The sequence below is a fragment of the Medicago truncatula genome, chromosome 2 (genome assembly GCF_003473485.1).
Source record: "Medicago truncatula cultivar Jemalong A17 chromosome 2, MtrunA17r5.0-ANR, whole genome shotgun sequence".
Lineage (NCBI taxonomy): Eukaryota > Viridiplantae > Streptophyta > Magnoliopsida > Fabales > Fabaceae > Medicago > Medicago truncatula.
In genome coordinates this window covers 4,016,956-4,031,005 of record NC_053043.1, presented here as the reverse complement: position 1 = coordinate 4,031,005, position 14,050 = coordinate 4,016,956, and the positions used below count along the sequence as shown (strand labels likewise).

Genomic DNA, 14,050 nt, shown 5'->3' with positions numbered 1-14,050 from the left:
GTGGCCTCTGTGTTGGTTCGAATTCGATTCCGTTTTTTGTGTTGTTCTCGAAATTAAATTTCTGATTTTTCTATATACTTTTCATAATTTTTTCCGCTGCGTAATTATTTTCCGTAAATTATTTGACATTAATATGTTTATTTAATCAGTTTTATAATCTTCATAAAATAGAAAAGTATATTGGAAAATTGGAATTTAATATTTTGTGTTCAACAACACTGTTCACTCTCTTTAATTAATGACTCATGATTATGAGTTAATTTTTTGTTTCCCATACACTACTATTAAATTGTTCAGCAATCCTGTAGGAAACAAAAGATGAATGTGAAGTGAAATGATACTGACCAGTTTAGATGCATTTAAATAATGCATATTTTTCTGTGTCGTATTTTGACAAGAGTTATTGATTCCTATGCAAAAGAATTTCTTGCGTTGATATTGGTCGTTACTGGGACCGTCTCTATTGATTGATTGATGAAATTTTCTTTTGTAGTTTGAGGAATGTTTTTAATTGTAACATGTAGTTTCCTGCCCAAAGGTGGTTATTGCATTTTACAATTAAAAAAAAAAAATTATTTGGGATAAGTTATTGGAGAATGTTTTGAACTAAGGAATTTGCCTGCCCAAAGGTGACAAATTTCTGAATTCAATACATGCTCATTGATTAACTTACCTGAGGTTTTGACTGGGGTTTTAACCTTAGTTTGTACATTCTGCCCAAAGGTGATTATACTATTGTATTGGCCTCATTGCGATAGATTGTTAATTTTGAGCTATATCTTATCATATGATTTATTTATTTATAATGCATTCATGTTTTGTCTCTACAGTGAATTTTTCTATGAACAATTGTTCTGCTTCCATCGAAATGTTGAATTGATTTTAAGACAATGTTTATTGTGAGTGAATTGTAATTGCATGTGTGGATCGAAATACAATTTTGAGTTGTGATGTTCAAATTAATATCATATATCTTTTGTGCTACTCCTTTTGATGTTATGTTTGATTTTATAGTTGTCATTGCAAATTGATTTTATCTCTGTGTCTGTTGCCATAAGGTTTGCAGTTTTGAAACAAATTTTACATCATGATTGTGATTCATTGTGTTTGTGCATCTAATATGTGTAAAAGTTGGCATCATCACTATATGAATATTCCATCAAGCATAAATTTATTTTATCTCAAATCCTGAAGGAAATGCTATTATTAATATTTTAAGGATCAAACTTTGCATATTCAGGAAACTTGTGCTACTCCTTTTGGTGGATTGATTTGTTTTGAAAATTAAGTTATTTCATTGGAATATTTCTATACATCGATTTCATTTTTTTTTTTTCCTATTTATGGGAATGAAATTTTATTTTGTGAAATATGTAAAGATTTTTTGTTGATTAGAAATGAGAAACATATATTCCCAAAGATGTGAGTCTAAAGCCCTATATGTGAAAATCTCTTTTATAGAAGTGAGTTCTTCTATTAAAGTGTTGTAATTTTGGATTAACTTAGTATAAAAGGGATGGACATATCCTATTGGTGTAATATTTATTTATAGAGAATATAGTTGAATATTTATTTATATTTTAAAAGTCTTGGAGTGATAATCCAACTATCATTCTCTATTATGTGGGAGAATTTTACATGTCAAATATCTTGAAATGAGAAACAAATATCATTTGTTGATGAATACTCTTTTGTTTATTATGGGGACTTACATTGAGGATATCATAGTCTTTTCTCAAATATAATTTTGTGACCCTTTTGTCTTTGTCCTGAATGATGGTGAAATTCAAGTCTCATATATTTCCGTTGCGTAGGTAATTGATTTAAATTACTACTTGTTAATGAGATTATGATTTTAGCGGTAATAGTACTCTTCCAGAAGATAGCACATAATTATTTGTTGATTTTCTTTTATGTGCTTCTAACGTACTATTCTACCGCATTGTATTAAACAAAATTATGATGAATGCAAATTGAAACGATATTGACCAGTCTAGATGCATTTAAATTATGCATATTTTTCATGTGTCGTATTTCGACAAGAGTTATTGATTCCTATGCAAAAAGAATTTCATGCGTCGATATAGGCCGTTACCATCAAAGTGGGACCGCCTCTATTGATTGATTGATGAAATTTCTTTTTGTAGCTTGAGGAATTTTTTTAATCGTAACACGTAGTTTCCTGCCCAAAGGTGGTTATTGCATTTTACAATTAAAAATTGATTTGGGATAAAGTTATAAGAGAATGTTTTGAACTAAGAAACTTGTCTGCCCAAAGGTGACAAATTCCCAAATTCAATACATGCTCATTGATTAACTTATTTGAGGTTTTGACTTAGGCTTTTCCTTAGTTTGTGCATTCTGCCCAAAGGTGATTGTACAATTATATAGGCCTCATTGTGATAACTTGTTTATTTTGAGCTATATCTTGTCAATTGATATATTTTTATGCACTCATCAAATGGATCACAACATCAGTCCGTTTTTATTAAAACCAAAACCAACAATTGATTGTAGCCCACAAAATATTAGAAGAAATTCTAACAGTATAATTACCAAACAAAAACAAAATTTACACTTACTCAGCTTGGATTTGTGGGAGAGATGGAGACAAATGAAGAGGAATCTGAGATCAATACAGAGAGAAAAGAGAAGAAGACGAGTGAGATGAGTGTGGGTTTCGAGTTCGATGGAGAGTTAGAGAAGGCAACGGTCGCGGCCTGGCTGACGGTAGGAGATGGACGGAGGTAGTACTGCAATCGCTCGAGAAGGAGAAAATGATATCGCGTTTCATGTTTCAGAAAAGAAATTGAGTGGCATGTCTGTAGTTTTTAAATAAGGTCAAGGGTATAATAGTAATTTCACAAAAATAATGGGCAGGCCATGGCCATCCCCTGTCCCCAAGTGGCTCCGCCACTGATCATAGTTGGCACGTTCTCGTTCATCATACTTTCCAAAAAGTCAACATAAGTGTTGATTGGCTTGCTAATTTTAGTCTTACCATGATGTAGGCCTCTTTTAGTCTTACCATGGTTTGAAGATTTTAGTATCCAACGATGATGGTGAAGAGACGAATGTAACGTCTAATGTGGTCTATAGAGAAGTTTTTCGTAATATATCCTAAATTGTGGAATGTGTTTGAATTAACTATGTTATAGTCCATCTCTTGGTATGACTTATGTAATATTATATCTTTAATTTTAAACTTTTTCCTTAGTGTTGAGTGGTCTATTACAAATTTACATATTTTTGTTAATTTTAACGATCGATATGACATGTGCGAAGCACGGGTCAGAGTTCTAGTAATTGTTTGATCAAGACTATATATTATACTATCACCAATTGAAGTGTAACATAGACAATTTATCTCCTCTCGTGTGCACGCATTGAAAGTGCTAGATACTGCTGATGGTGGACTCATAGTCATCTACGTATTCAGGTAATTCTAAACTATGATATTTATATAGTCATAATCATTACAAGTTTATGTTATAATTTAATATTATATCTTATTGTATCGATTTTTATATTATCAATTAGTATCGAATCGAGATCATAACCCTATTGTGATTGTTTTTTTCTATTTGTAATTGTTAACGTATTCATACACACATTTGATTAATATAAGTGTTAATTTGATTTTGCTTGTATTGTTATTTTCTGGTTACGCTTCTGATTACACGACATTGGTTCAATGATGAAATGTGTTTTCAATTTTGATTTCTCAAATTTCTTTCCTTTATTTTCATTAAACAAAATCAATTTTTTTCTAAGGCATAATGAGATTTACATTATTGTTTTGTTTGCTTCTTTTATTTTATATGTTACTCTCAAAGTTGTTACCCATGGAATTTTTTCGATGATAGATAAACTTAACATATTTAATGTCTTTTTTATTTTTATTCTTATTTGAAAGGGATGAAAATCCAAAAAAATCGTGCAAACATTGCATTTTAATGGCCGCCTGAAATTTGGGTTCGAAACCAGGTCATAATGACCTAAATCGTAGAAATCAGATTAAAAGATGATTTATGCATATTTCTCCAATCTCACACCGACATATAAAATGCGGAGGCACACATAACTTCATTTTACATCATTTTTATTTTCACTTTGTTTTTCATTCATGCGATTCATTGAAAAATATACCAACAAAATATAATGTTGTCATATGTTAAAATATAATTGTCAACTATATATTTTATATAAAATATTTATTTTTATTAGTCTTAATTATAAGGCTATTGGATTCAGTTGAGACTATTATGAAGCACCCATGATAGTGGGCGTATGTGGAGTTATTTTATTTTATTTTTATTTTTATGGAGCTTGATACGGTGGGTGAGTCAGTCCCTTCATATAACATGATTAAAGAAGAGTCTCGTATCGCTTACATTATATATTAGTTTTCTCATATGGACTACGTACATTTTAATCTCTAGTAGAATATGGATAGTTTCTTTTCTCTCACACACACATTGGAAGAATTGCAACTGCTCATAGACTCATTGTCAAATGCATATGCAAGTAATTTTATATTCAAATATCTGCACTCATAATTATTATAGGTTCATGTTACGATTTAAGATTTTTTTTTTTATTGATTTTAGTATCATCATCACTTGCATAGCAAAAAGACCTAAATGTTTATAAGTTTTTTAAATAACAAGCGTACCATGTTTTATACATCTTATCCCCACCCACACATATACTGCTTTTATTTTCTTCCTCCCCTATCATATCCACCGACCAAAATATGAAGTTTTAGTACCAGGCTAAGCATGTGTTTGGTTTCGATTCTAGAGAGCAAAAATGATTCTAGATGTTGTAGAATTGATTTATGTTGTTTGAAAGATTTAAAGTAGAATTCATTTTGCCCTTAGAATTGATTCTACTTTAAGTTACAATTTGTAGTTTTTGCCTTCTGCAATTGATTTTAGCCTTAAATTCATTGATAAATCCACTTTTACATAAATACATCAAACATAAATTACTTTTCATTCAACTCACTTTTATCCATAATCAATTTTACAAAATCAATCCACTTAAAATCAATTACAGTAAAAGCTGAGCCAACCATACACTAAGTCTATGATATTACCAACAATGCATTAGTTCAAGTAGTAAGATATTTGAGAAATGATAACTTAACATCAAAATACAAAAATTAGACATCAAACACTATTCACAATATATTTATACGTTATTTATATACCAATTTTCCTTTTATTTTTATTTTTATTTCCTTCTTCTGTCCAACTTTCTCTTTCTCACCTCCACCTCTCTTACCATTGGCCGTCCAGCCACCATCGTCCATAAGTCAAAGTCTCTCTCTCACCACCGTCTGTCCAGCTCCCATTGTCTACAATTCACAGTCTCTCTCTCTCTCTCTCTCTATCTCTCTCTCTCTCTCTCTCTCTCTCTCTCTCTCTCTCTCACTGTGGTCTCTCATCAGATCTGACCACCACCAGCGATCTCCTCCCTCCTTGCCGCCTACTGCAACTCCACGTCCACCATCACGACCTATCTCCTCCATCTCAATCCTTTCCACGTCATTTATGTTCACTCACTCTTCTCTCTACTTTGAAATTTTTTGTGATGGAATTCGAAGGTTTTGAAGATTGAAGTTAGTTACTGAAACGTTATTGACTTCATGGTTATAAGTCTTTTAGACTATGATTTTTTCACTGTTTGTAAGGAATTTGCAATTAATCTGATTACATGAGATATGGTGGTGAGGGACAATGGTGGGAGGGTGGTAGTAGAAGGATGGTGGTCGTATAGTGGATGCAGTGAGAGAGAAAGATAGCAAACAATTAACAAGCACACCCTTAATTTTAAGCTAAAATTTCAAATATGCCATTGGACTTTGAACGAATTTACATAACTATCCTTGATGTCGTATTTGTGTCAATATTTTGGTGTTTACTTATCATTTCTCAAGATATTTGAACTCCTTAAGAAAGTCATAAAGCGATTGATGTTTGACTTTTACGTATAAAGAAAATTCAATTGGAAGAAGTGAACTTATTTAAGCGTCTCGCCATTTTTCAACAAAGATTAATCACAACTAACAACATGGGAAACTTCATACCTATAATAATATATGGTAACTAAAAAACAAAAAGTTAGAAGGGTATTTTGGTCAAGATTTATGAAGGGAGGTGCAAAATTGATATTAAATACGGTGAGAATAGCAATTGCCTGAAAGTTGAAAGATAGAAAGGTGGAAATGGGCTTGGAAGTGACAGGTTGGAGAAACACGTAGTTGTGGGTGGGGTCCACATGTCCAACAAGGATTCTGATGTCAGGCAGCTGAGTAGTGTCCTCGAATTGATTGATTTGATTCATTGTGTTGTTGTGTGTTGGGTTTGGGGCGAAACAAAACAGGGTTCTATTCTGTTCTGTTATAACTTCTTCAACCCTTCCTTTCTTTCTTTCGATTTGGGGTTATTCAATTTCTTCTATTTGGGGCTTGTTTTCCGCAATCATCTCTTTCGATTTCTACAATTGCAATGCCAAATTCAGATTCTTCGGTAGAAGATGATCCATCACTTCAAGAAGAAGAAGAAGATGAAGTTGATGATGACGAAGAAGAAGAATTTGAAGAAGTAGAAGTAGAAGAGGAAGAAGAGGATCAGGAAGAAGAAGAGGAAATAGAAGAAGTTGAACAAGAAGAAGAGGAGCAGGAAGAAGTTGAAGAAGAAGAGGAGGAGGAAGAAATTGAAGAGGAAGAGGAGGATGAAGTGGAAGAAGAAGAAGAAGAAGTTGAGAAGGAGGAAGTAGAAACAGTAGTGGTGGAGGAGGAAGAGGAGGAGGAGGAGGAGGAAGAAGAAGAAGAAGAGGAAGAGGAGGAGGAGGAGGAGGAAGAAGCAATAGAGAGTGAACATATCAAAGGTTTTATATAATCATTAATTAATTATGTTTTCCAGATTGGTTTAATCCAATTCTTGCACATTTGTTTTCCTTAATAAATTTCGCAATCTGGTTTTGTTTGACACTGGCTCGAGGGATTAGTCTCTCCAACTGTTGCACCAATGTTTTCCTTAATGGTATTGAATATTGATAGGTATTATTATATAGCAACATGATGAAATGAAAACTCCCGAGTAACTTTGCGAAATGATCAGGTATCCCTTATAGGATAGGAAATAGCCGTGTTGAATATCGGTTCGTTTGGATCTGCTTATTTTTGAGTTTATGAAAAATAGCTTATGCAGATAAAAAAGCTTTTATAGTAATTCATAAGTTCTCACTAACGAAAATTGTAGCTTCATAAGTTGTATTTTCATAAACTACTTTAAAAAGCTTATGAATAGTACATAAAAGATTATTTATTTGCATAAGTTCAAAAATAAGGCAATCTAAACAGACCCTATATCCTGGTTTTGCGTAAGGATCAACTTGTTTAGTTTCTCCTAATTGCACCAACTCTAGGTGTTGCTATCACTATACTTCGTCCTTTAACTAGGTAAAGCCAACCCTGTAGTAGCTCGAAATAAGGCGATACAATTCTTTTGCAGCTCATATAGTAGGGACTGAATTCGAAGAACCTCAGAGGCTGCAAATTCCAAACTTCTGTAGTGTCTGACTCGTATCTGCATCTAACGTCCAACTTAAATCCATCTGTAAAAGAGATGAACAACGCTGCATCGAGGCTCAACCACATAGTTCTCATTATTAACAAAGTTATAGACTAGAAAACATAGATAAATTCATCATTGCAAGTTTGCAGTGAACCTAAAAGGTCAATCCTTCAATCATTAGTAATTTTGAATGTTGTGATTGTCAATCTGTCCTTCAGTTCTAAACTCATCATGCTCTTTTTACATGTTTATCTATGAACCTATCTCGTGCTTTATGAATTTTTCATCATTTTTGAATTGTGATGTTGGTCAGGTCTGATTTTTTTAAAATTTTATTTTTGTAGAAACAATAAAGGTGGAAGAGGAGGAAAAGGAGGAGGAGGAGGAGGAGGAGGAGGAAGAAGAAGAAGAAGAAGAAGAAGAAGAAAAAGAAGAAGAAGAGGAAGAGGAAGAGGAAGAGGAAGAGGAAGAGGAAGAAGAGATGGAGGATGAGGAAAAACAAGAAAAAATAGTAGTAGAGGAGAAAGATAAAGACAAAGATGAGGTTCCAAATTCTCTTCCTGATGCGGATAAACATAGCAAAGGTTTTTCTATTCACTAATTAATTATCAGTCATGCTTTTTATTCTACTTAATCCACTACTTGCACATTTGTTTTCCTAAATGAATTTCGTGACCTAGTTTTGATACTGTTTTTTGAGTCGTAATAGCTGCAACAGCTGCACCGTGCTTTCATCAATATTGATAGGTATTGAATTTATCCTCGTTTTGTCTTAGGATCAGCATGTGGAGTTTCTCGCTAATTGCAACAACTCAACCCTTTAAACTAGGCAAATTCAACATTGTAGTGGCTCAAAGAAAGGTGATACAACTCTTTGACAGCTCATATAGAAGGGATTGAACCCAGATAGACTAAGGCTTTGTTTGGGAGTCTCGAGGGGAGGGGAAGGGAGCTTTGGGGGTTGGAAAATATGGGAGAAAATGAGAGAATATTTCACATTTCTTAAAAGAGTAGTTTTTTAGAGAAGGATACATCAATGCTTATGATTACTATATTTTTAATTTTTAAAATATTATTACAACATAAATTAAATTTGAAGAATTCACATAAACCCTCCTCCAATACAATTTTTGAGTTCCCCCAAATGAGGAGAGTTTTGTATTATGAAGAAAAATTAACCCCCCAAAGCCCTCCCCTCCCATTTTCCTCTATTTCTTCCACTTGCTCATTCCTTTTTTCCAAAGCCCTCCCCTCCCTTCCACTCCAAACTCACAAACAAAGCCTAAGAGGCTGCCAATGCCAAACTTCTGTAGCTTCTGACTTCATAGATGTATCTAATAGTCAACTTGAACCCATCTGTAAAGGAGGTGAACAACGCTGCATCGAGGCTCAACCGCTTAGTTCTCATCATTGACGAAATTATTGACTAGAAAACAAAAATAAATTCATCGTTGCAAGTTTGAAATGAACCCGATAGGTCAATGTGGTGAAAGAACCCAACTCTGATGAGCTGAAACCTAGCATTATTCATTTGAATCCAGCTCCAATGAGTTGAATCCAATCCCTCGATCTGTACTAATTTTGAATGTTCTGATTGTCAGTTGTCCATTAGTTTTAACTTGTCATGCTCTTTTTTCATGTTCAGTTGTGAACCTATCTTGTGCATTATGAACTTTTCCTTCTTTTTTGAATTATGATGTTGGTCTGGTCTGAATTTTTAAATTTTATTTTTGTTGAGACAGTAGAGGTGGAAGAGGAGGAGGAGAAAGAAGAAAACGAAGAAGCAATAGACATGGAAGTAGAGGAAGAGCAAGAAACAGTTGTAGAGAAAGATAAAGAGAAAGATGAGGTTCCAGATTCTCTGCCCGATGCAGATAAACGTAGCAAAGGTTTTCCATTTCATTAATTAATTATTAGTTATGCTTTTTATTCTTGATTTGATCCTTTACTTGCACATTTGTTTTCCTTAATAAATTTTGTGACCTGGTTGACTCGGTATTGAGAGTCGCAACAGCTGCAACAGTTGCACCATGGTTTCCCTTCAAACCCCTTTATTTGTTCATAGTATTGAATATTGATAGGTATTGAATATATCCTGGTTATGCCTTTGGATCAGCATGTGTAGTTTCTCCTAATTGCAGCAACTCAACCCTTGAACCAGGAAAATTCAACCTTGTAGTGGCTCACAGAAAGGGAATATAACTCTTTTGCAGCTCATATAGAAGGGATTGAACCCAAAGAGTCTAAGAGGCTGCCAATGCCAAACTTCTGTATCGTCCGACTCCATAGATGTATCTAGCATTCAACTTTGTAAAGGAGGGGGAACAACCCTGCATTGAAGCTCAACCACATAGTTCTCATAATAAACGAAATCATAGACCAGAAGACACGTATAAATTCATCGTTGCAAGTTTGAAATGAACCTGATAGGTCAATGCGGTGAAAGAACCCAACTCTGATGAGTTGAAACCTAGCTTTATTCAGTTGAATCCAATCCCTCAATCTTTAGTAATTTTGAATGTTGTGATTGTCAATTGTTCATCAGTACTAAACTTGTCATGCTCTTTTTACATGCTTAGTTGTGAACCTATCTTGTGCTTTGTGATTTTTTCCATCATTTTTGAATTGTGATGTTGGTCTGGTCTGAATTTTATTATTTTATTACCGTGATTTACTCTATTACGAAGTTTGAATGTTGAATACTTGCTGCTGACATCATAAATTGTGTTTACATACTGTGATATGTGTTTTAAACACCACTTTTTGGATTGAGTAAACTTGTAAACCCAAAAATTTATGAGTGAAGTCTATGGAGATTTTATGAGTTTACTTGGACTTTTGAGTTTGACAACTTTGTTTCTTTGAAACCAATATTTTTATAGTTTATCTTGTGAGAAGTAATCCACTTCTGTCTATTGTCTGTATGAAATGATTTAAAGAAGAGTATTCTTTTTCTAAATTCATAATTTATTTCTTATCTTCTATTGTAGATTCAAGCCAACATATGGAACTTGATGTGAAAGAGGAGAACTTGGGGTCAGTTTCTCATGTGCCCGATAACCCTGAAGTAATACGGCCATCACATTATATGGAAGAGAATGATGCCATGAGTAAAGCATCTGTTTCGTTGCATGAGGAATTGACATTGAAAAATGAAGATTATCCCCTGAAACAAAAAGTAGAAAGTCCTCCAAAACCAAGTGAAAACTTGATTTCTGCCGAAGATGGGAAAAATCAAGGTCTAAACGTTGATGTTGAAAATCCTGGACATCTTCAGAGGAAAGCCTCTGAAGGATGCAGTGAACCAGATTGCAATAGCAAAGCTTCTTTATCTGATGTTATGGACATTGATTCTAGGGCCACCAAGCCATCTAGTGATACGGGAAAAGATGTGGTTACTGGAATCATACTGAGAGATAATTTTGTCGAGGATGCTGATGGTGATCAGAACTCTAAGGAGAAAGTTATGCAGTCAGAGATGGAGTCAACGGTTGATGTGAAACAAAAGCCATCAAGGTCTGGTCATGGTAGTTCAGTATGTTCTTTTAAGTTTATTTAAAAGATGACCAAAATTTAATTTACACTGCATGCTTTCTCTTTCAGAAGTAGCTTCTTGTCCTCTAACGACGTAAATTAGTCCATACAGTCTCTATCATTATGATTTTCTGATTAACTCCTGAAAGCAGGACTAGAATCCACTCTCCCAGTGCTGAGATTAAAGATGGAAACAAAAGACCTGCAATTATATGTGCTTTTTTTGCTAAAGGTTGGTGCATCCGAGGTAGTTCTTGTAGCTTCCTTCATGTAAAAGATAGCGTGAATAATACCGACCAGGGGGCTGAAGGAGACGTAGTCACTGCACATCAGAAGAGAGAATTGAAATTGGAAAAAGGTATATCAAATAACTTGTTTGGTCAACCTCTTCAGGTATCCCCTTTGTACATGTTTCTAATAAAGGCATTCCCTGTAACAGGTGTTAAGGAAAATGAGGAAGAAGCAAGTCCAAGTTGGCATCCATCTCATGAAAAAGAGAAGTTTCTGATGAGGGACAGCTTGTTTCCAGAGAATAAATCTGCATTTAATACATCAAACAATTATTTCAGCTCAAATCTTTCCTCATATTCATCCCGTGCAGAGGAAATGATTGCTATTCGAAACCAACATATGTACAGAGGATATACATCGACAAAAGATTTTAGTTCACCTTTAGGTGCAAGTGCTTTGGACTCTCACGCCCATAAATCCTCTTTCTCTTCAGATCGGGAAGATTTTCATCTAGTTGGTTCATCTAGGGTTGCACCACATGCTAATGGATATACACTGAAAACCCGTTCTAATTGGGAACCTTCTGTTCCATTTCGACCATCCTTTTTTATCACTTCTATGAATGTATCATCCCCCAGAGATCTTTATGACCCTCTTCGTAATAGCATTGAGATACCAAATATTGGAGATGGGTCTCTGAAAGCTTCCCTTCTAATTCGAGGGTCATCTGTTCAGGCTTCATCACAAGTTCGGACATATGATGATTCTGCTGCAGTTGGGAAACAAATGTCTGATGTTAATGATGATAAAAGTTCTGTATCTTCCCATCATAAGTTTTATGAAAATGAGCCAAACAGAAGTTCTGTTCCTCGTGGAAAAGATTGTCTTGCAACCAAAGCAGAGATAACATCAGGAACTTGTGCAAACTACCAAAATGGTGACATAGGTGTGGGACAATATGCCTTTGGTGTTGAAGATAGGATAGAAACACTGAAAAAACGAACTGAGCATGATGCTAGGCATCATAGTGATGAATCAGAGCACAAAAAAAATAGAGTAGCAAAGGATAATAAATTTCATGAAATGGAGGTTGACTTTCAGACAGATGGCAGTGTACTCAAAGAAACAAAGACACTGAAAATTTTCCATGCAGTCCTTGTCGATCTTGTGAAAGAGTTGCTAAAACCATTTTGGCATGAGGGTCGTCTCAGCAAGGATGCACATATATTGATAGTTAAAAAATCAGTTGACAAGGTTATTAGCACTTTAGAACCACGCCAAATTCCGACCACTGAAGATACTGCTAAGCAATATGTTTCTTTATGTCGGCCAAAAATTGCAAAGTTAGTCCATGTAAGTGTCCTTTTTTGCACAGTTTTTGTTATTTGTCAATGGAAGTAAATGGACTTTCTTGTTTGTCCTCCGTTTGATTTGACATAATAGATATTTATTTATTTTTTGTGTGCAGGGATATGTCAATAAACATGGCAAATCTTGATATGCCAGCTCAAACACCTCTTTTTTGTACAGTTTCTGTTTGGCTGATTCCAATTCAGGACAGCTTCCGTCTGAGGCTATCTGTTTCAAAGTCAAGGTTGATTTGGAATATTTTGAATTCTCTTTCAAAGATGTCTGCTTCATTTTTTTTTTTCCGCGTTTTCTCTTGTTCCATTCTGAAGTAAACTGGCTTGAATTGCATGGTTTATAAGGATATCTTATTTCATTAATTTGCATAATTATGTTACTTGTTTAGCAATATTTGGTGTAACTTTCAAGCTCCTGCTAGTATTGGGCAGCAACTTGGAAAGACTGGTAGGGCTCATACTGTTCTTTACTTTCATGCATATGAAAAATCTGGATTTTTTTGTAAATACAGTGGTGGACCGTGCTGTAGAGTTTAGCAATTAGCTGACATAGCTAGAGACTAGGGTTTCAGAAGTTGCAATATGTTGGACAGGTTTCCAATGTCCCAATTGTCAATCTTAGCATTTATGTTTTTCCCTGTTTCATCTATGTTTCTTGTTATGCCTCTTGTTGGCCGGAGTAAATTTTGTCAAGTTGCAGCAAGTTACTAAACTCATAGTATTTATCATCTGAAAATATAAATTGTAGTCCCGTTCTTCTCTAATCATAATTTATAGTTGTGGAATTCGGCTTCCTATATTTATGGAGGACATATTTCTGTTATTTTTGAACCCTGCACTAAGTTGATGCCTAATAATATAAAAACTCAACTTTATGCACCAAGGTACTTCTTTCATTGCGCTTATTCATAATTACTAATTTGCTTCATCGTTTACAGACATGCCCATGTAGATATCATTTTCTCTTAAAACGTAGTTTGGTAATTTTTTATTTGGTATATGGCATTGGCATGCATCAAGGTTTTTGTCATTGGCAATGCCATTTTATGTTAAAAGTATCTAGTCTTCTAGTATATATACAACTGCACAATTTCTTGCTAGTTTGTGTGATGCAATATGTTCAAAAAATTGCTTCCAATTTGTGAATTTCTAAAAGATTCATTTTGTCCCAATGTAGTACAGTTACGTTTTCCAATGAAATGGCTTTGTCTTTAATTATTAATCAAGGTACAATTCAGCCATACATTTTTTTTTGCATCTTTTACTTTGCCCAATATTGTTTTAATATTTGGCCATCTCATGCTATCTGTTATTTAAATTAATTTAGGGTGAATT

At 34.2% G+C, this 14,050-nt stretch overlaps 1 protein-coding gene across 1 annotated transcript; it reads left to right on the top strand.

Annotated features, from left to right (window-relative positions):
• The first annotated feature begins 6,236 nt into the window (after positions 1 to 6,236).
• LOC11446813 (uncharacterized protein DDB_G0290301) lies at positions 6,237 to 13,538 on the top strand. Its single transcript, XM_003593575.4, has 7 exons — positions 6,237 to 6,897; positions 7,931 to 8,170; positions 9,329 to 9,475; positions 10,577 to 11,102; positions 11,273 to 11,478; positions 11,560 to 12,704; positions 12,820 to 13,538. The coding sequence occupies exons 1-7, from the start codon at positions 6,516 to 6,518 to the stop codon at positions 12,847 to 12,849; spliced, it is 2,676 nt and encodes an 891-aa protein (XP_003593623.2). The 5' UTR covers positions 6,237 to 6,515; the 3' UTR covers positions 12,850 to 13,538.
• The last annotated feature ends 512 nt before the right edge of the window (positions 13,539 to 14,050 follow it).